The sequence below is a fragment of the Plectropomus leopardus genome, chromosome 8 (assembly GCF_026936395.1).
Source record: "Plectropomus leopardus strain MGB_pleo_1.0 chromosome 8, ASM2693639v1, whole genome shotgun sequence".
NCBI classification, from domain to species: domain Eukaryota; kingdom Metazoa; phylum Chordata; class Actinopteri; order Perciformes; family Serranidae; genus Plectropomus; species Plectropomus leopardus.
Window position 1 is genome coordinate 26,260,167 of NC_142183.1, and position 22,260 is coordinate 26,282,426.

Here is a 22,260-nt window from a genome sequence, read left to right on the forward strand (position 1 = left end):
GAATCGGCGGCAGCTGAGCTTGTCGGCAAATGAAATCCTTCTGATTTAGCAGTTCAGCTCAGCACATGAGAAGGGAAACAGAAGTGAGGAAAGTAAATAAAGGCTAAAGTCAAGAGGGCGAGAGATGGAACAAACTTGTTGTCTAAGGTAAGACTGTTTTTCTTTAGTCAATAAGCTCTTCACCACAATCCCTGATGGGTTGTGTTGTTGTTCACATAGTAAATTCTTCTTTCAACATTGGATTGTGCTATCTGGTTAACCAGCTTCAAGATGGTCTTCCTGTTTCCCTTTTTCAATGATTACAGACTACTGCTGTCTGCTGGTTTGGAGGGGTATTTCCTCACACGCAGGCGCAGAAAATACAAGGTGGTTGGCTCTCGGTTCAGTGTGTTCATATGCAACTTTTTGGCAGCGATACAGAGGCGCAGGGTGACTTAGGACGGGGCTCTTGTTGGTGTTAGTTCTCTGATGACAGTTTGGTTTGTCTCGGCCTTTAGATGAGCCGTTTATATCTACATACGAAGAAGGTCCTCTTCCACTGAATCTGCCATGTTATCTCTACCGCAGCCCCGGACAGATAAACCAAACACTGGCTCTAGATAGGGCCGTTGCATTGTCATGTCAGCCACTGTAGACCTACACGCTTAAGAGAAGTTTCAGTTCTGTAATCTCACCACCAGATGCCACTTAATCCCACACACTGGACCTTTAACTACTTTGCTGTTAAATCCTTTGCCTATATTGTGATATAGTTTTTGCATATAGTTTTTTGATATAATTTTTGTTACGTACACTAGAGCTGCAACGATTAATCAGTTGGTAAACTCTTAAATTAACAACTTTGATTTTTTTTAAAAGAAAAAAGTCAAATTACTCTTATTCAAACATATTCAATGTAAATATGTTCTGATGTCTTTACTCCTCTATGACAGTAACTGAATATATTTGGATTTGAGGAAAAAGCAAGACATTTCAGAATGTCATCTTGGGACTTGGCGAACACTGATTGATGTTTTTGACCATTTTATAGACCAAACAATTAATTGAGAGAATTACTGACAGATTAATCGACAAAGGAAATCATTGTTTGTTGCAGCTCTAATGTGCACTGATACTTTGACACTGGAGACCTCTGGAATTACAACATTCTCATTTTTTTGAGCTGATTTGCATTTATTGTAAGTTTAAATTTCCTCCACTTATTCTCCTGGCTTCCTGCCTTATTAATATAATTTGTTAATGTGCATGTTTAACCAAGACTTTTCTTTATTACCTCAAACGATGAAGTTAACAAACTCGCATTAACTAAAAGCAATTTCAAAGCCGAGCACAGTGGCTTCACTTTTGCTGCTTGAAGCTCTTTTGAATGAGGCTAATGACACAGCACACCAAATAACACACACCATTAACAAATTTCAATCAACTGTTTAATGTTGTAGATAAAGAATCGATGTGTAAATCAAATCAAAATGGGAATAATGAAAAATTTAATTTTCTCAAAGGATTTTTTTTTACATTTGCATATGCTAGTGTTTCAGTAACAATCCCATTTTAGAGAAAACAATTTGAAGTAGAAAACAAAATGAATAAAACAACCTCTACTGATATATCTTAGAAAAAAAAACAGCAAACAGATTTTGGTCATTTTAATGCTTCAGACTCTGACACAAGGCTACTATGTGTTAGTGTGCTCCGCCTCTTAAGCCCTTGGGAGAGCGGGAAAGCACAACTTCAATCCTCTTGGGGCTGCAGCATCCACTGCCTTCTCCTCTGGTCAGTGAATTATTTATCTGATTGTTGACATGCCAAAAACGCCAGGCAGCCAAGATTTACTTATCACTCATTACAAGGGCCAGGAGGCAACCACGGGCAGGCACTTGAACCACTGAGGAGCAATGTTTTGTACATCTAAACTGATCAGTTAGCGGGCGCACAGCTGAATGGGATTGTTCATTACATGTTAATGACCCACAACACACCTTCATCCATAAAGTACTCAGAGTGTATGAAGTGCTTTCTCTCACAATCTTCCTCATAAGTTGCAAAACACACTTTTTTACGGATGACTGTTATGACAAACACTATTTTCGAGATTGCTGTTTTTAATGTGCAAAAAACAATGGAAGATGAGAGGGCAGAATTGGTGAACATTAAACACACAACACATGGATGCATGACGCAATAACAGTCTGTATCAACACATGGATGCATGACGCAATAACAGTCTGTATCAACACCTGTTGGCGTTGAATTAAATTGAAGTCAATGTGTTTTCATTTTGTGTGTTGTTTTTTTTTAGCACTGAAGTTATCAATGACCTGAACTGAGTGGAACCACAAAAGTGTGCACTGGACAAACAAAAGTGACATAATTATACGATTGCATTTGATATGCGTACAGACAGTGCGCTTGGCTTGAGGCATTAGTACAAACACAAGATGTCTGTACATAGTACTGAAGCTCCGTTTTGGTAGCTGTCCAACACTGCACAGTCACATTGGTTCCTTCAAAGAGGTTAACTGAAGAGAAAAGGCAAATGTCTTTCAGGCACTCTGTGCTGTAATAAAGAACCCACAACCCCTGTTTGAGGCTCTACCTACTGATTATCTCATTTGGATGCAAACTGATTATAATATTCTTCATAAGTAAAATATATAGATATATTTATATATATATAGCAATAAGAAAGGCCACAAATGATGGTCTGTTGAGGGAGAAACTCCTCAAATTAATCAATAGCCTTCACTCCAAACACTCATTACTTAAATTGACATGTCACATCCGGAGTGTGTGGACGCTTATGTACAAAGAGAAGGTGTCAATGTGCTTTATGGGTCTCCATTCATATCAGATTTGGTCTGTATGATACACACTGCCACTGCCTCTCATATAGGAACTTCATAACTTATTTGTAAAGGGCTCCAGATTTCTATTTACAGGTCAAAGGAAGAGCAATGACAAAAGAAAAAGAGGTAACTTGACATTCTTAAATGTACATTAGAAAGTTAAAATGGCTGATCATGTTATTCAAACTTATCATTCAGTAAAATAACTGAGAATGCATCTAAACAAAAATGCAGCTACTGATTTCTTTTTGCTATCCTGGTGATTTCACTTGATTGAGGTTATAAAGCAAATCCCTCCCCCCTGACATTCTCTTGGTGGCACACTCTTCTGTCATCTCACTGACTCACGCGTAACCAACAAGGCACACTGACATCAGCGTGTGTCTGACTGTCACCCAAGACCAGACGGATCATTGGTTCAAACACAACACAAACATTCATTGAGATCCATATCACTACACAGCATGTCTTTAAAATAAAAAATGGGATTGCAGGGTGTTGGTGTTGTGATGGTTGACATTATTCAAGTACTCTTTGTTTGCAGCTCATAACAATCCTTCACCAATGGACGGAGAGAGAGAGAGAGAGACCAACACCGCTCCACCAGATAATCTTTTCTCTCATGCTCTATCACTTTCCAAAGTTGCCGAAGTCAGCAAAGGCATCGTGTTTGGGCTGTTGGACCATTCCAGGGTTCATCGCCATTCCCATCCCCATAGTATTGGGCATCCCCATGGTCATACCTCCCTGTGGCATCCCCATGTTCATGCCCATCCCCATCATGGCCTGGTTGGGGGCCATTCCCATTCCCATCCCCATGCCCATGCCCATTCCCATGCCAGCACCAGGGTGCATCATAGGATTTACAGGCGGTCTGACTGTTGTAGGTCCAAGGCTCATAGTGGAAAATCCCTGGGAGAGCATGTTGGCAGGTACCTGGTTGCCTGAAAATGACAGAACAACCTCAATAAATAAACATGCAAAATTTGAAATCTCATGTAATTGATGAGGTGCTTTGACAGAGAGCTTCGGTGTCATTATTCACGCCAGATCTACCAGTCCTCTCACCATGCTGGAGGGTGTTGAGAGTGGGCTGGCTTTGCTTGGGTGGCTGCATGCCTGGGCCCAGGAAGTCCAGGCTGATGTTAACGGAGGGGTCTGACCAGGTGGAAGGGAGGGTGGCTTTGGCTCCGGCACCTTGAGAGGCCGCTCCCTGCTGCACAGGCTGGAGGGGCTGCACAGACTGCGGTTGTAGAGGTCCCCCCATGGTCTGGAGGGGCTGGCAAAGACAAGGACGCACAGACACAATGTTAAAGAAGGAGCTAATCCATGCCAGAAATCACAGACATACGCAGTGATAAACATAAAAGCTCCAAAAATTGAAATACATGATGAAAAGATGCAGTTCCTTCTCATAATTCAAGGCCTTTAAACCCCCACTTAACCTCGATACTGCCGGAGAAATCTGCTACTGTCTCTTACTGAGCTCATTAAAACATACCATCTAAAGTAACCAGAGTAAAAGGGAGTGGTGGGTGTCTTCTCAGTGAACTAAAGAATGAGTTTTTTAGGTCAACAACCTTTTAACATGGAAATACAGTCGACATCAACGGGCTCTTGTTGGGTTTTTAATGTTTTTGTAACTCAAAACTGATTCCTCTCATTCTGTGTGTCAGTAACAGGAGGAGTGGGTGGTAAGGGGGCGGTCTCTGGGGGAAATGAGCATCTGGTGAGGCTGCATGTTAACCCTCCACCATCATGCCTGTCCTCCATCTTTCAATCACACGAGGTATGTCTTTATCCCACAGGCATGCTGACTGTTGTGGTCCACCAGCAGTGTAAACCAAGGGTAAATGAGTATTATCATTTTATTGTTGGATTAAAATACAACTTTAAGAATACAATTTCTGTCAATGTTGGACATTATTTTTTTTTCACAGCCTCATGCGCAGGCATAAAATGGTTAAAAGTTTCTTTGTGTTTTCATGTACATGCCAGACTATTACTCACAGCACTCACATTTGAGGCCAAGGCCAAGTCAACAAGCCTGTAGTTGGGAGATTACAAACACCAATTCTATAAAAAAAAGCACCCAACAACAACTGGCTAAATCTTATGCTGTGTTAGTTATTGTTAGTGAGAAAGTGATGACATTAAAAACTGTACCACTGAAACTGAGCAACAATCTTGGGCCAATGCTGATATTAAGTTAAACAGGGTCAAGAATCCAGATGTTGGTGACAGCAAAATAAATAAATAAATACAATAAATAAATAAACAGGTGTTCTTCAAGGATGGTGCAAGTAGTCTATGCAGAATAAAACAATGACTGTTCAGCGTACTTAATATAGAAGTCTTTGGTATAGGTTGGCAGTCTGAAAAGCATTTGAGGCACTCTGATTATATGTACAAATCCTTTCAAAACAAATAAATAACCAACACGTCCCCACTTCAGGTCTTCATCAGGGTATGAAGACAAGTTCAATTTAAAGCTCATCAACAGGTCATATGACACAACTCACATGGCATGTTAGTAGTGGCCACATAAAAAAAAAAACATTTCAAAGACCTGACAGTAAAAATAACAGAGAAAATTGAAACAAATACTGTGACTGACTGACATAAATAATTGCAGAAAAAGAAGTTGAATCACAAATAATTAAAATTATGGTCAAACAAACAAAAAATGCCAGCAAAAAACAGTGAAAATTAAATAGTAATAGATAGCGTTAATATAAACAGTAACAAACTCACACGTGACATGCCAGAAACAAATATGTCTCTTGAAGATGTTTTATCTACGAGCAGAAAGGCCTTTTCAGTTCTGATGAAGAACTGGATTAAAAAGAATCTTAACCAACAATATATATAAACTCAAAGGAAATATGACAAAAAAAAAACATATGTCACAGTGTATTTTAGCTCTTATTTAATTTTCACTATTTTCACTGTCATTGCCATTTTGACCTTAATTTTATGATTTGTGATTTAACTTCTTTTTCTGCTGTTACATGTCAGTCAGTCACAATATATGTTTATATTTCCTGTTATTATTACTGTTGTTTATTTACTGTTTTTACTAATGTCACACAAATGTTATTTTAAGGTGGACACCACTAATATGCTATGTGACTCATGCCAAATCAAGTCATAATGCACTAATGATCCATTTATTTATCAAATGGATGCGCCTCGGATGCTTCTCAGACTTGTGCATTAACTAAGATCATTGTTTTTTATTAGACTGTAAGTGTATTTAAAGCAACACAGATTTATATCCCTCAGTTTTATTTTTTTTAAATCAACATGATATCCTGTATTTTTCAAATACTGTCTGAAATATACACAAACACGTACATCTATGATTTAAAAAAATAAAACACTAAAATGCAGCTGTCTGGCAGTGCAACAAAGTGTATCATTATTTTCCTGAGGATATTTTGTCTCCACCTGTATAATTTAAGCCCCCTTCAAGAGCCTTGTAATGATATGTATATCAATAAATTATTTAAAAAAAGGATGCGTGTGGCTATGAGTGCAATCATGCATACCTGTGACATAGACTGGGGCAGGATTGTGGTGCTCATGCTCTGTGTGCTGCTCATGCTAAAGTTGAGGCTCTGGGAGGAGGTGATGGACTGAGTTGGCCCCATCAAATCAAACAGGTCTGCTGAGGCAGGACCAGAGCCTGAAGATGAGGCTGGGGCGAGGGCGGGGGCGGGGGCAGCGGCAGCGGCAGCGGCAGGACCTGTCATGGCTCCAAAAAGGTCATTTCCGCTGGTGTCAACAGTCTGAGCAGATGCTGGCATCTGACCTCCGGGGAAGGCATTCCACTCTCCGAAGTCCCCATTGCTGCTCGAGGAAGGTGCTGCTGTAACAAGAAGAATGAATGTCTGTATTTGCCATCCAAACTAAAATGTTTGCATTGTGAGCTATGTAAATAATTTCAAGATTCTGCAAACAAAAGTCACTCAAGCAAATTTGAACCTGTCATAACAATTAAGGTAAGATAGTTGAGTCTTGAGTGAGGCCAGTCGAGCTTTATCCAGGGCATACTCAGTGACCACTGGTGCCACATTTTAAATTTTCATTGAACTGGCCCTGCTTGTTGTTCCTATCCCGCCTCTCAATCTCTCTAAGCTCTCTCCACCCCCACCAACTTCTTCCACCGTCCCTGTCTCCTTGTCATCCATAACAGGAGTTGATGTGTGTCTGTTCTTGTTATGCAGAGCAGGTAGCAGGCTCCATATGGCCAGGGCTTCCTCCCAGCATCTCTCTGAATATTCTAGCAGTATGGCTGCAACAGCACACACATGCACACACTAACAAAAAGAAGGAAAAAAAAGTCTTAAAACCAACCAGATCCAGAGGAGAGGCCGACGGAGGCAGCAGGTGAGGAGAAGTCAGCAAATCCACTCATCAGGTCTGCAATGAGAAATAGACATAAACACATCAATTTCAAACAAGCGAGCTCCAGGTGTCATTCCTCCATAGTTAGCATTCCTTCAGTGTCAGAAGTGTAGGAGGGAGGGGAGGGGTGGTGGCAGTGGATAGGTGGAGAAGACCAACATCTGTTCAACGCTCCCGCCCTCTCCATTCACCAGGGACTGCTCCAAAAACATCTGGTGCACTTAGTTCCTATACATCAACTCCCTCCCCCTGCTGTCCCCAAAAACTGAAGCTAGCATCAGCAGCTGGGCACCGTCACTGCAGTCTCGTCCTGTAGAGTCTTGTCCTGCAGTCACTGTGGACTTCTCTGTCTTATACCACAATGTAATGCGGAACAAAAAGGTTATTTCTTAATTTACTGGTGTCTGGCTTGTTTGCTATGAATATACAACATGTAAAAAAAAAACAAAAAACAAAACATTGCAGGCTAATGAAAGGCATGTTTTTCCGTTTGAGTGTTTTCCCTGAGGTGCTGAGCTATGCAGAAAATGTCTGGTATTTCTGTGGTTCCAGCATAGAAAATGATCCAAATCTTTTTAGACAAGCCCCGCTTAAACAGCCACAACAAGTGCAGCTCACAAAAAGTCAGGGTTTTGCTTAAGTTAGTGACATTATACCTGTGGCAGCGGGCTGGCTCGGTGTTGTGTCCACCATTAGTAGGTCAGCTAGGGCGGTACTGGAGGGCTGGGGGGCTGCTGGCTGGGGCTGGAACCAAGAGAATTTAAGAAACATCAGGGCAAAGTCCATACATATCAATAAAGTTTGATCTTATATGTTTCTATGCTCTCACTACCTGTTTGGTGGTGGTGGCTGGACTCTTGTCGCCTGTGTAGTTGGCTGCAGCACCCAAGTCTACTTTCTTAGACGGGACCCCTCCTTTCTTCCGTGTTGCTGTGGTCTCTGTTGCTTGGACTATGTGTACACTCTTGGTGGTAACAGTCTCCTCTTCATCTTTGAATTCTTTTCCTGTCTGGCCATTGTGAGACGAGCGACCCCTGTCCTCCTCGTTGTCACTATGGAGACAATAGTGGCTCAGCTATGACAACCAGGTATGTGACAATACAGATAAGATTTTCTTTGTACATACTACATCCATCAAGGAAAAAAAAAAAGAGATCAAAGATCCAAACCATGTTCTGGAGGAAGCCTTTTTGTTATGTACTGTATGCACTCAAGTCAGTCAGTCTTGGCTTTTTAGTAGATTTCCTTCTCTTTTTGGCTAACCATGGCCTGATCTGCATTTCCTAATCACTCAGGGTTCCCACACATTTTTTTTTTTTTGCAAAACTTTTCCATTATGTTACCATAATAATTTACCCACAATTTTTAATTTTTAATTTTTAATCATTGGATGAAACAATGGATTGGTTGAGTGCTGGTTGAAGTTAACTCGCAGCTATAACCATGCTAGCATGCGAGTGCCAACATTCAACATTCAGCAGTGCAGCACTACATTTTAATTAGTAATAAAGGGAACATATTTTGCATAACATTAGACATGTTTTGGGATTTTTTCATGAACATTTTTCAAACAATAGCCAAAACACTATATATATATATTCAAAACTTTTACAAACAATTCTGTTAATTCCAAATCATTTCCAAGCCTGTAAAAATATTTTTTCCCAATTTAAAAACTCTCAAGGAATTACATGACCATGGAAACACTGACCATTTAATTTACAGGTATACTCACAATGTAATTGAATAGTTTGACTCATTTTTCTTCGGTGAAAATGAAGGTCCATTATGAGCAGTGCCTTTAATAGTTTCAGAAAACTTATTGAGAGTGAAAACAAGTTTCATATTTTTATCTGGACTTTTGGTGGTGGTGGGGGCTTCCCTTTTTTCATATTTGGAACATGTTTTTTGTATCTTTAATTTATAATTTCCACAATTACTGCTTCTAACCTGAATCGATCTGGTGAATCGTCTCTGTCCTTCTTCCTAAATCTGCTTATGGTATCGTCAATGGTGTTGCCGATTTTGTCGCTGATCTCTCCCAATTTCTCGCTGAAGGGGAACTGCCCTTTCCTCTCCCAGTCATCGTCCCACTTCCCCCGGCTGTCACTAGAGTCGTACCTGTCGCCCGCTGGAGGGAAGGAATTCAAGCAGGCAGATAAACAGATAAAGGGAACAAAAAAGAGGACATGAAATAAAACCCAAATGTTTTTGTTTACAATTAGTCCATTTATATTTCTCAATGGAGGACTTACAGTAACTTCTGTATCCCATACTGTCTGAAGACACCCCGATGTATTTGTCTTTAATCTTCTTTGACTTTTTCCGTTCTTCCCTAAGCCTGTCATCATCCTGGACAAAATCTACCAGCTCCTTCACCTTGTGTCGCACATTCACACCTTGGTCCTTTCCATTCTCATCTAGAAACATAGATGTGGAGACGCAGATGTGCTGATGTTAATATAATTAATGAATTAGCAACTTCTTGTGTTAACTTTGCAATGCATTGAAACCACACATGCACACACAAGCAATTCATTTTATTTATTTTTTCCAGTTTTCAAGTGCATCTCAAATACACCCATCGTTGGAAAGAGTGTAAGCAGCTTTAGGGCTGTGTGTGTGTGCGTGCGTGCGTGTGTGTGTGTGGTTTAAGGGTTTGTGGACTAAGCAGTGCTTAAGGCCTCCCTCCCTTCATAACAGCTCACACTGAAGCTATTGTTTATAAACACTAAATACTCCAATGCTGAGATGTAGAGAGCGCCTCACCAAATCAATGCAAAACTATAAAAGGCACAGTATTTTTGGTTTAGCAAGTATCCTTAGGGTACTACTTCTTCAACATGCAAAGAAAAAAATGGTAAAAGTCAGAAAAAAATACAGAAGAAAAACCAGAATGACACCTTACCTACAAAGTGGTAGCTTTCTAATGATCTCAAGTCATAAAGATGCTCTCTGGCGCTGGTAACAACCCTCTCTGATCCGTTCCTGATTAGATGGGACAGCAATAGCAGGGACTGGGAAACAGACACACAACAAAACATGTTTAAGACTTGATTCTCAACTTCTACAGAATATTGCTGAAGTCCAGCTGACCGATTCAAGCTGGGATTTCTCTCCCATGGGCTCGAACTGGATCAGTGATGGGTACGATATTTTTCATCACATCTTTTTCCCCTCAATTTAAATCATGTTAAGAACATAAGCCATATAACAGTTTCTATCCAAGGTCAACTGTTTTTATTTTGTTAACTTTTTCAATATATTTTCCTGCCTGTGAACAATTAGAAGAAAGTCTGACATTAAACAGATGGCTCATTTTAAAAGAGTTCCAGTATGAGTCAGGTTAAAACTGAAGCCATGTTGGTTTTAGTTGGGTCTGGTCAAAAGTTTTTAGTCAAATCAAAACTATATATGTATTTGGTTCTTAGACTCTGTTTAGACCTGGCATTAGCATGAATTTTGGTGATGCAAACACAAGTGGACAGCCGAGACACATCGCCTTTCATACCTGTCCCGATCATGTGCCTCCAGCTGATCACCTGTGTTCAGATTTTCTTACTGTCCCACATTTTGCTAGCTGCTCTGTACCATGCTTGCTACTTACATTAGCAGTTGTGTGAGTACAGCTGGAGATATCACTGCCAGCAGAATTTAACATCTCTCCTTCCATGAGGCAAATCAATGGACGGACACACAACTCTCCATCCAAGTCTACATAAAATGGGCAAGTTGCAGAACATGAGTGCTCTGATGATGTAGTCCTGATGGAGATGTATCAGGACACATCAGGACGGCGTTAGCGTTTACACTATAGAAGATATGCGGTCAAATGTGTCCCTGACAACCTCAGCACGTGGTTTAAGTCATCAGATCGGAAATATGTAATCGGTGGCTGTTTATCTTATATTTAGTGCTATTCAATTGTGATCAGATCAGCTGAGATGCATGTTGATGCCAGGTCTAAACAGGGTGTTGACTTTTGTGCCATGTGTCATTATTAAGCATATGTGTTTGTGGGATGTTGCAACAGTATTGTGGCAGACCTTGTAGACTCTCCGCCAGTTCTTCTTGTTATCCCTCAGCATGCGGGTCCACAGCATGTTCATTACCTCTGGAAACTGCTCATACATGAAGGTGGATCTGATTACAAAAACATTCAAAGAAGAGAGAAAGAGAAAGACAGTGTTCTTTTAGTAACAAAAGTTCTAATTTCTTCTGCATGACAACCAACAGCTGGATCAATTAGCATGCTTACAGCCTTTGACTAAAGACTTCCAGGAACTAAACTCAGGAAGTTCTCCAGGAGCTAAAGATTAATCTAGTATACTTTTGTTTGTGTATCCACTGCAACCTAAGAAGTGTATAAGATGAGGCAAATCAGACCAATAAAATGTCTTAAAAAATGCATATATTTACATGTGACTTTGCATGCCACAAGACACCACAGTAAATTTAAAAGTTTCCAGTCATTGTCTTACTGTTTGTGATTTACTGCTACTATAATGTCTGAATTAAGGTAGGAAAATTGACATGCCGAAGTGCAAAGGAGTCTCAAAAAACACAGAGAGATCAGGAGCATTTCCAAATTAGCAAGGATCTTTGTTTGTCTAGTTCCTTTTCTGCTTTAGTATTTAGCCATAATAACAAAGTTATGTTTTAATCTCACTTTAATTTCACTATGACTCTACTTGGCTACATGAGCCATTAGCATTTAAATGTCAATGACAACACAACATTTCAAAATTCCTATCTCTGCCTGAATACTGACTGCAGCAGTCTGAATGAATGTCGTACATGTAGCAGATGTGAGGCTTGTTTCCAGAACTGCCAACAGTGCTGCAGTAGTTTCTGGCTTGTAGAAAACACTACCTTAGAAAAAGGGACTTTTGTGGGCAAGGCTCAAAAACCAAAGCTTAAAATAGGTTCCCATGGTCAAAATGGAGGTGAATTTCCTGAAAACTGTTCATGCAAAAGTTGCAGTCAAAAAGCGCTTAAGATAATCTTTCTACTGTTTTGTTTTATGTACAAAAAAAACAGAGCTTTTCTGAAGAAAATAATGTACAACATGAGGTGTTGTCTTCACCTCGCAATTTCACTCATCAGCTGTCCCGATGGTCCCCAGGGGTCGTCATTGGTGGCCTCTCTGACTTTAGACTCCACCTCTGAGTAGTTCATCACCACGTTGGTTCTATATTAGGAGGATAAAAAACATACACCATTCTATTAATCATCTCTATGTTAAGTACTGTACATGATATTTGGCGTTCCAGTTATGTAAATATGTGGCCTCAATGAAAACCAAACAACGTAGATGATAAAAGATGAAAAGTACTCTTATTACAGCCACACCCATACATTTGTCCTTTTAGAGGCTAAACAGAGTGGGAATGGGACAATAGGGAGTGTTTGTGTGTGCACTCTGAATCTAAACACTTGTCAAAACCAAAAATAGGATACTAAACAAGCAAAGGCAATTTTCCGTTCAATACAAACACATAAATGAGACCTCAAATGGCACTGTGTGAAACAGGGCTATGCTCACTGTGGGTGAGCTCTTGCTTGTTGACACTGAGAGAAACTAGAAAAAAAAGGAACTCAAATGGGAGGAAATCAACACTACAAATGGTGGCTCTCTACTAATATGAGCCAGACAAACAAAGAAGCTTGTTCAACAAGGTTGGTGGGTTTGGCTGCCTCTGAACATATTGAGGGTCATGATTATACACAACAAACTAAAACAACTCAAGCATTGACCTATGTCTGTTCAGATTCAGCTCAGACAACATAACATAAGATTCTGTTAGTAGGTCTACAATATGTCCTCCTAACACTGTCACAGCCAGCACTTACTGTAAGACTGCAAAAACATGTCTATTTAATGTCCTGTTTGTATAGGAGGCATGTCATGAAAGGTTAAACAAATGATTTTCCAGGCAGAGAATAGTGCAGAAACATAAAGGACATCGGATAATTTCTGGTGCATTATTGCCTCTTTGTTTTATGTTGAATTTATGTTTTGAATTGGACTATTTTTTATTTTAAAAAAGAGATTAATTACCTGGCCAGTGCTCACTTCCTTGGGAGCAGTGTGATGACATCCACACACTGACCTACAAGTCTGTGTAGCATACTTAGCCACAACATTTTCTTTTTTGTCCATTACCTTGAATAAGAGCAGTCTCTTACAGGTCTATAGAAATATAATCTTTATAAAAACAGGCTTCTTATCCCAAATAATTAAGTGAGCCCTGTCACAGCTTTGGCCAAAACAAAGTGAAGCAAAACATTTGAACCCTGCGCCTCCTTATCCCTTCCACGCTACTGCCACATCAGCAATAAAATGTACAGAGCCTGAAAGAGCAGCATTGAATTGATGGGTGGAGAAACACCCTCTCTGTGGTTATGGAGAAAGGCTGCATTACTACTGCAAGCTGCAGGGTATGGTTACCACTTTGACAACATACCCTCTTTTGAAAAAATGTAGTCTATGCCAACAAAATTATTTGGAAATGACCAAGCCAGGTGCTTTTTCACAGCTGATTAAAATATGCTCAAATTTGGATGATGGGTTACATTAACTTAATGTAGGAGATCCTAGACACACACACAAGTCTTATTCTGTATCAAACTGAATTCTGATGGCAACAATCTTCATATTACACTTATTTCAGTCCCAGAAAAGACTCTGTCCATTTAGAAAAGTGTTTTCTTCAGGTTTCATTTAGCTTTTAGGTGTCTCTCTGATTATTTTGTGTGCTGTCTTACTAACTGTAAGTATTCTGAGTCCCTCTAGCTAGTAGTGCAAAGTGTTTTATGCTTGCATGAATGACAGTCAAAATACAAGAGGATATGATGTAGTAATGCAACATCTTATCTGTTCATAGTGGTAGCTCCTGTCCTAGATATCAGCCAGATAAAACGGAAGTTGTGATACTCTCTCACAGCAGATTTCCGTTAGACTGCAGTGGTGCTGCATGTTAAAAATGTTCCCTTGCTGTTTGTTACTCATTAACCCAATTGTATCTTATTTTTCATATTATACACGTTGATTTTTTCATTGCAAGACCCATTTGAAACAGGATAAGGCATTTGCTTGCACGTACTGCCTCAGCAAAAACCTCAACTTAATCACACAACAGGAAATGTTGCTTTATGCCACACTGGTAGTGTGTATGACTCACAGCTTGGTTACACTTTTAAAAAAATCATTTACAATTTGAGTCAATGCAAAATGTGTCAATTTATGAATGTCACAAAACACACGCTCTTTCTTCATCCTTGATTTCAAAGCAACCAAGAGGAAAAGAAACATGGAAACTCCCATCCTTTAATCTTTGAAACTCAAACCTGTCCTTTCTCTCTCTTGGGCTGCCTCCCTCTCTGTCTCTCATGACAGTAGCCAATGTTCAAGGAGGTCACACTCCAGGGAGACAAGTGCATTCAGCAGGAATGCCCTCTTGGATGGACTTAAGAACACCCTGTTGTCTTGGTCTGCAAAATTAGCCATTAAAGTTTTAACAGGAAAAATTGTGCAATAGCCTACCACAACCCTACAGTACAGGACAGCATGCTCACGTTTAGTCAGCGGCTAAAAGTAAACCAGAGTCCAAAGCAGAACAAAAGAAGCACTATCCCCAGGGTGTTGCCCAAGTTGAGTGCTGGCAGGTAGGTAATTTCAGGTACTACATTACTGCTGCCGGCCATGCAGTCTTGAACTGACACAGCCATCAAACTATACAAAGATGTTCATTTTTTCACAGTTAGACTAAATTCTGGAATGGGATCCTATACTACATTCAAACAATAAACTCTATTACACAAATTAAACCTACATATAAACACTACTGGATAGAAGGATATACCTGCAACCACTGATTCATATACCATCTTGCACACTCCACTCAAAAGACATCTGTACCCCCTTTGTATAAACAAAGTAAATGAAACAGATTCATAGTTTAAGGTGTGCGCAACAGTGTACATCTGTTTCTTGCTTTTTGCCACTTTTCATACATTTTGCCTACAAATCTCACTCTTTTGTCCAATCAAAACCTGGTGAAAAGGCAAACAGTGACTAATGTGTCCAGTTGAGGTAACATAATCAAATCCTTGAACTTAAAACTAGCAGCTGGAAATTCACCAAGAAGTTGCAAAACACAGCAGGATCACTAGTCACTGATTAATAAGTGCTCTGTTTGGTCGCTGTCGTTTATCTTCTTGTTCTTTTGTGGTAAACATACAGTTTCAACCTGTGTAATGATAAATTACACATGGTAGTGCCATAAAGAGGTTTATATATCATTGCTTAAAACATATTTTTGGTATGGAAAGCTTTTCCTTTTAATGACTGAATTGTACATTTGTGATATATAACTTTTGTATTTTATTTCCTTTGGTTTCGTTTTGCTTCAGTACACACTACTTGTATATTTTTTTGTTTTATTTTACTGAACTTTGTGAAACACTCTAACTTTATTTAGGTAAGTGCTGTACAAATAAAGTTACTATTATAATACCAAACATTTGATGAGAGACTTCTATAAATTTACAGTTGCTACAGCAAATACGTGTGTTTATATTCTGTACTGTATTATGCAGTAATACATTGGACGTTTGTCACCTTGAGATCTTAGTTTATATTGTCTGACTAAGGTTAACTAGTAACACTTGGCAAACAGTCTACACAAAAAACCCACTAAAGAAACATAACAATGTGGCTGTGAGTTTATCCAGCCATGTGGTGTATGTAGAAGTTCGAAAACTTACTTAATGTACAGTATAGCTACTCTGAGGTTAAGTGTAACTTAGCTACAAGTGCCCTAACACTTGTACCGGCGATTAAGTTTCGACAACACTTCCACACTGTGGTAGTTTAAAACGATAGTACGATCATGTGCGTTAACGTATATCGGTTATCATTTAACGGTAGACGATCACTTCCTGCTGATAATTCAGCCCAGGAGCTGTCAAACTAGCTTAGCTGGCTCAGCTAGCTACCTAGCCAGCAGGCTAGATAATTAGCTAGCTTGTCAGCTAAGTGAGTTAGCTTGAACTGTCGGCGAAAACGCACAAACAACAAGCTAAAGTGGTCTCACAACCGTGCAAATAGTATCGCACACTAACCGAAACACCAGGCAAAATGACCGTGACAACGGAGAAACACTCATAGTTTAGACAAACAGTATTTGTCAAAGTCAGCTAACTAACTTGCTAGTAGCATACATGCTAGCTAACTTGTTCGAGTGACGTGACGTCAAAGTTTTGGGTACGTGTCTCTTTCAAACAGGTAAACTACAAGCACAAACGCACCGAAAAACACGTAAAGTAGTTGAGAGATACTTACGCTTTGTCAACCAACTCCCTAACCTTCCACATGTTCAGCATCTTGGCTCCGTGAAAATGGGCTTTCTGCCTCGACAAAACCCTTTACTCCACACGAACACCGAAACCAAACCTTCAACTCACTGCAAAGTAAACTCTTCTTCACCTCACTTTCAAGACAGGAGGCGCAAACGCTCCAGCAGGCAGACAGGAAAGGTTACTACGGGAAATGCCCCCGAAACGTCACCGTGTTGCGTAAAGCAGCATTGGAGTTGTAGTTTCTAATTAGCCTACTGTCCCGGCACCACCATTGAGTCCCGTGAGTCTGTCTGTACGTATATTTTTAAATGAATAAAGTATCAGCTTGGTACACAATATAAAACCCATTGCTGGGAGATAAAAAAAAATAATAATAGAGAAAACGACCTGTCCAAGTGATAGCCAGATTAAATTGTATTTTAACTGTAAAGACTCCCTGCAATCACATCAAGGATCCATGGGGGTCGACTGGATTTTTTATTCTTATTATTTTAAGTTAAATTTAATGATTCAAAAGGTGAAATATCCTGGGAGTTGAGTACAAAGTCCTATTATAAATGCCATGGGCACTGGTTGGAAAAAGTAGTCCAAAAGCACTACCACCCCAGGATGTAGTCAGAATGTGGCTTTACAAATGTCTTGCTTCATATTGTGGTTTGTCTGCATGTTAGTGATGCATTAAGTGTTCATTTAGTTGAGTATGACTGGTATTTAAGGGCCGACGATGACACAGTGGGCCCCTGGGCATAGAAATGTGAAATGCCCCACCCCCTCTCCTGGACTGGAAACACCTACACACACACACACACACACAAACACAGGGAGACTTTGTGGTGATTATGCCTCTTTTTTTGTCATAGTCATTTTTTTTGTCTTTTTGGGTGGTTTTGTGTCTCCTTGTATTCATTTTGATTGTTTTTACCACTTTTTTTCTTTGTCTGTTTTGTGTTTGTTAGTTTTTGTAGGTAGGCTTATTTTGTGTCTTTTTCGGCCATCTCGTTTTTCCCTGTAATCATACATTTTGGTGTCTCTTTTTGGTTATTTTGCCCCCTTTTTTTAGTTATTTGTGTTTCTTTGAGATAATTTGGCATCTTTTTTGGTTGGTTGTGTCTCATTGTAGTCATTATGTCTGTTTTTGGTTATTTAAGCAATTTTTGTTGTTATTTTGTTTTTCTTTGAGGTCATTTTGTGTCTCTATTTGGCTGTTTTCCAAATATTTCTAGTTATTTAGTATCTGTGTTTTAAGTAGTTCTGTGTTTTTACAGTGGTTTTTATTCTCTGTATAATCATATGTTTTTTTGGTCATTTTTTGGGTGTCTTTTGTGGACATTTTGTGTCTCTGTGTGGTTGCTTTGCCCCTTTTATGGCTATTTTGCGTCTCCTTGCAGTTCCCTCATATCTCTTTAAGCTCTTTTTGGTGGGGCCCCTGACACTTTGAGTCCCTGGGTGTATGCACAGTAGGCCTGTTCAGTGAATCATCCATGCTGATATTTACTATTTTCAAATTGCATGTACTGTATGTTGATATCTGTGTAATTGTTAATAAGTAACAAAAAAATGCACTACTGTTTATAGTAGTTTCTATACAACAGCTTTTTCTAATGTTTTATCCTCAGCATTATTTGTTTTCACTTTAGGTGACATTCTTTGGCTTTTACTTCACACTGCTCACATTACTTTAATGTAAAAACCTGTCCTTTTTGTCCACATGTGTTCCAGCTTCCTCAAAACTGTAGCCTACATCCTCATCAGCAGGTCACCACCCTGTGTGTTCTCCATCCCTCCTCATCTGGCATTCAGGCATGCTACAATGACCCAGTGATGCTGTGTGACAGGCCAGGCAGGGCACTGGCTGTTTGTGTCAATCCAGATCAATCACTCCCTCTTCTGGACGGACAACGTCATCAACACACAGAAAGGTCACAAGGTTTACTCAAGCCAGGGCTGATGTGGTGAGCAGGGAGGTCAGGGTTGCAAGTGAACACCCTTGACTGAATGAGCGTCATTTTAAATAGCCACAGTTGGCCTGTGAGTGAGAAGAAATTAGTAATCTATGGTTAATTTTTGTTAAGTAAAAACTGAATGATTTATTCCACCTTGAAATATGTATTTTTTTTTATTCTCTTGTGACTGGGTGTGTACAAAAACATATTAAAACTATTTGTTGTATTGATTCATATTCCACTGGGCAAGATACGCCCTCAGATGCCCTACATCCGACAGGGTCTCTATTCTCTAATGATACGTGTAAATATGGCCCACAGCTTACACTTCTATAGGAGAGCAGGAAGAAACAACACAATAGCCAAAATACAACCCATTTGAGAAAAAAACAACAAGAAACAGCACTTAACAGCCCAGAATGCACTGCACCCAAGGGAGCAACCTCAATTACTGTTACACGTCCGAAGAGGAGAACTCCAGGAGAAGTGATTGCTGAGATGGAAATGGCTGTGAGTATGTGTGTGTGTTTGTGCATGTGTGAGTGTGTTTTTGTGCCAGTGTGTGGGTTGGGAGGAGGATGGATAGAAAGGCACTCAGTAAAAAGATCTTTCAGAAACACTTTGCCTCAGTGACGTTGATGCGAGCTGTTGATTGACATGCACTTCTCGACAGAAACCAGAGCTATCAACCTATCTGCCACGCATTAAGAATGGCACGGTCCTCTGGGAGGGGCCTAAGTGGTAAATGATGTTGCTGAAGACACTCTCTGTCAACAATGTGTGTGTATTTGTGAGTGTGTGAGTGCTGAGGATGGCAAAGTATTCAATCAAAGCTTTGATTGAAAAACCCCAGTGTCCTTAAAGATCAGAATTCTGTACTCTGATGTATGGGGTGCATGTGTGTCTGCAGGGGTGAGTCTCTCTGTGTGTGCGTTTTCAATGCAGTATGGTATGCAGGGCTGTAGCACCAAATTCTGGGCCCTATCCATAAGAAGTGTCTGTGGGTCCCCTGTTGTTCCAGTCTTGATTCTTGTTCCAGCCTGGGTGTCTGAGGCCTCAACCCAAAGCCCTACATTTAAATAGTAAAAAAAAAAAGTCCCGGGGAAGGACCCCCCCCCCAAACTAAGGTCTGGCCTAAGCCCCCAATGTCCTAAAATCCTACAAACGCCCTTGTCCGTGTCTATCTCAAGCATCCCCCCAAACCCTGATATCCCTTTTTTGGGAAAGACATGACAGTGTATGCTCCACCTGCATAAGCTCTAACTGTGTTTAGAGACGAATAGTGCAGGGATGGACTTAACCATTTTGAGAGGGGCCTTAGACAGCTTCCACTATTTTCCACTATTTTTCACATTTCCGCTATCTTTGTACTAATATTTTCAACCAGTTTTAATGTAGTTATGGCACTAATCACTTAAACACAAAAAAATGCAAACAAAACCAAACTTTTCATCCCAGGCTTTTCAAGGGCCCCCCTCCCATAGAGGATCTTTGTTATTAGTCCCACTTTTCCCACTATGATGCCCCTATAATGCTATGCAGTCTAGGGAAAAAACAAAGCTGGCAAAGGGTTTAATTGTAGAAATCTAATCTCAAACAATTTATGCAATTCGGTTGTGCTGTCAAAGCTTTGGAGTTTGTTTTTGTTTTGGACAGTTTTAATTTTTAGAAAGAAAGAGGCAAAAACATTCTCTGTAGAAAATCATGTAGACCCATATTCTCTCTTTAGTTATGGAAAAAAAATGTCAGCCTTTCCTTGATATTTCATATTTTATAACTGCGTTCCATTCATCATCTTGCTCTTCAGTTGATCGTCAATTTGGTCTACTGAGACCAAGTTGTCACTTGCAACTTCTGAGTTGAAGGAGATGAAAAAGTAAGCCAGATAAACATGATGTAATTGTAATGCAAGCAGCACTAGGGGGCACTCTGACTTCTCTGGTTCTGGAGTATTGCTCACAGGGTGGTGGGTGTGTTCAATGTCTGTGCACATGCGATTGTGTGTCAGTCAGTGCGACCGCTGGGGGTCGAGGCTGTGTGTTTACACGGCTGAAGTTCCCATGACAAATGTGGTCAGAAACATCATCTTGACTTGGGAATGTGAACAAAAAAGACTTCTACAACTCCGCTATTATTCTTTCCTTGCAAACATGTGCTTCCAATCTCTTGAAACACTCTTTTTTTTCCCTTTGCATTTTTACAGTGTCATTAGAAAACAATGTTCTTTGTTTTGCACATTAGCTATGAATTAACGACCCCGCCCATCTCTGTGCCCACAGAAGAGGTTCTGATCTGCGGAGTCACTTGCATGGGGCCCAGCTTTCCTCCTGTCAGAGCGAGGGTTCCTTCATTGCTGTTATATTTCAGGCTGTTATTGTTGGCCCTCTCACAGCCCCGGTAAGATCTTTAGTCCTTTTCCCAAGCGATATAACCCCCACACACATCACACAGTATCTGACCCCTGTCTGCATGACACATGACAGGTCCAACTTGGCGCGTGCGTGTGAGCATGTGAGTGAGGACTGACGTGTGCATTTATGTGTGTTTGCATGTTTATGTGTAGTAAATATGTGCGTGGATATGTGTGCAAGTGCACAGAGCATATCTGGCACAGTATGTAGGTATTGAATATGCTAAAACAATGAGGCCACTTGTCACATGTTCAAAGTCGCACAGACAGCCTGCTGTGATCTCAAACCACACACACAGATGTTCCTAATGGGACTAAAGTAGCATTCACATTCCTGTGGATAACCAGGCTGTTTATTTTTCTCTCTAAACTGGACTGGATCGCCACTTTTCCTGGTGAGAAAAAGGACGGGAGATGATTAAAAAAAAATACGTAGAGGCTGATGAGAGAGGCTCCCACCACAGTTTAGAGCTGCAAAGCCAACTGTCAATCCTGCTAAACCGGCAAACCTCAGCCGTGGTGATTTAAAGGTGACAGTAATTCGATGTATAATGGAAGTTGATGCTGGTGTGCAATACTTTGCAACTTAAAACGACGGTTGTCTTATTCCCCTACATGAGGAAATGAGATTGGTGTAATTGTGAAGGCTTATGTTTATGAGTCAGGATGTTACAGTAAATCCTGTTGCTTTGTACATGGGCGAGAAAGCGTACACGTGCAGACAGTGAAACCCACACAGGTATGCTCAAGTCCTAAGAGCATCTGCTCCTTTACAACCAGATTGAATTAGCAATTACAGAGAGTAAAAAACAGAACAAAACATCTGGAGCTGTAAGCTGCAGAGGTTATAAATCTGAGAGAGAACGGGGGGGGGCATATGAAAATGAGCCAAAGTGAGATTCTCAAGGACAGTGTCTCTGATTGGCCCATTAACATGCCAGGGGTGTCAAAAAGGACCCGAGGCAATGGGAGAAATGGGACAGAGCAGAGGGCTTTAGAGGGCATATGGAACACCAGTGAATGGAGAGGTAGAGCGAGCCGGGGGGAGCACAGGGGAGGCCCGGTGAGATACTGTAGGAGAGTGAAATGCAGTATTAGCAAAGAAAACACAACTGAGCAGATACATGGATGTTGTTTGTGTCTTGAACCCCCTCACAGGAAATGATAACAGAGAGAAGCTGTGGAAAAGCTGAGGGGAAGTTGTGAAAAAAGACTTCTCTTTTTTTTTGGAAAAAGGCCTGGAGCTGTGTGGGTGTTATACTCGTAAAAATAAAGGTGCTAACTGGAA

General features: G+C 40.3%; 1 protein-coding gene across 2 annotated transcripts; it reads right to left on the reverse strand.

The window, feature by feature from the left end:
- Positions 1-1,413: 1,413 nt before the first annotated feature.
- On the reverse strand, positions 1,414-16,807 carry clint1a (clathrin interactor 1a). 2 transcript variants are annotated; one of them, XM_042493222.2, is made up of 12 exons: positions 16,603-16,807; positions 12,343-12,447; positions 11,303-11,399; positions 10,165-10,273; positions 9,512-9,676; positions 9,207-9,387; positions 8,089-8,308; positions 7,913-8,000; positions 7,206-7,271; positions 6,398-6,714; positions 3,915-4,125; positions 1,414-3,790 (listed from the first exon to the last, which is right to left on the reverse strand). In XM_042493222.2, exons 1-12 carry the CDS (start codon positions 16,641-16,643, stop codon positions 3,477-3,479), a joined length of 1,914 nt encoding a protein of 637 aa, XP_042349156.2. In that variant the 5' UTR covers positions 16,644-16,807; the 3' UTR covers positions 1,414-3,476. The 2 variants fall into 2 exon arrangements, with proteins under 2 accessions (XP_042349156.2, XP_042349155.2); XM_042493221.2 differs by having other exon boundaries at positions 6,398-6,717; positions 16,603-16,806.
- Between the last annotated feature and the right edge of the window lie 5,453 nt (positions 16,808-22,260).

What these genes read in the sequence shown, in the direction of transcription:
- clint1a (XM_042493221.2), bottom strand. Translation starts at nt 16,643, where the DNA reads ATGCTGAACATGTGGAAGGTTAGGGAGTTGGTTGACAAAGC. An exon ending in TGCCCCAGTCTATGTCACAG is followed by an intron (nt 4,126 to 6,397) that starts GTATGCATGATT and finishes TGTCTTTGCCAG; the next exon opens with CCCCTCCAGACCATGGGGGG. An exon ending in TCTCAACACCCTCCAGCATG is followed by an intron (nt 3,791 to 3,914) that starts GTGAGAGGACTG and finishes TGTCATTTTCAG; the next exon opens with GCAACCAGGTACCTGCCAAC.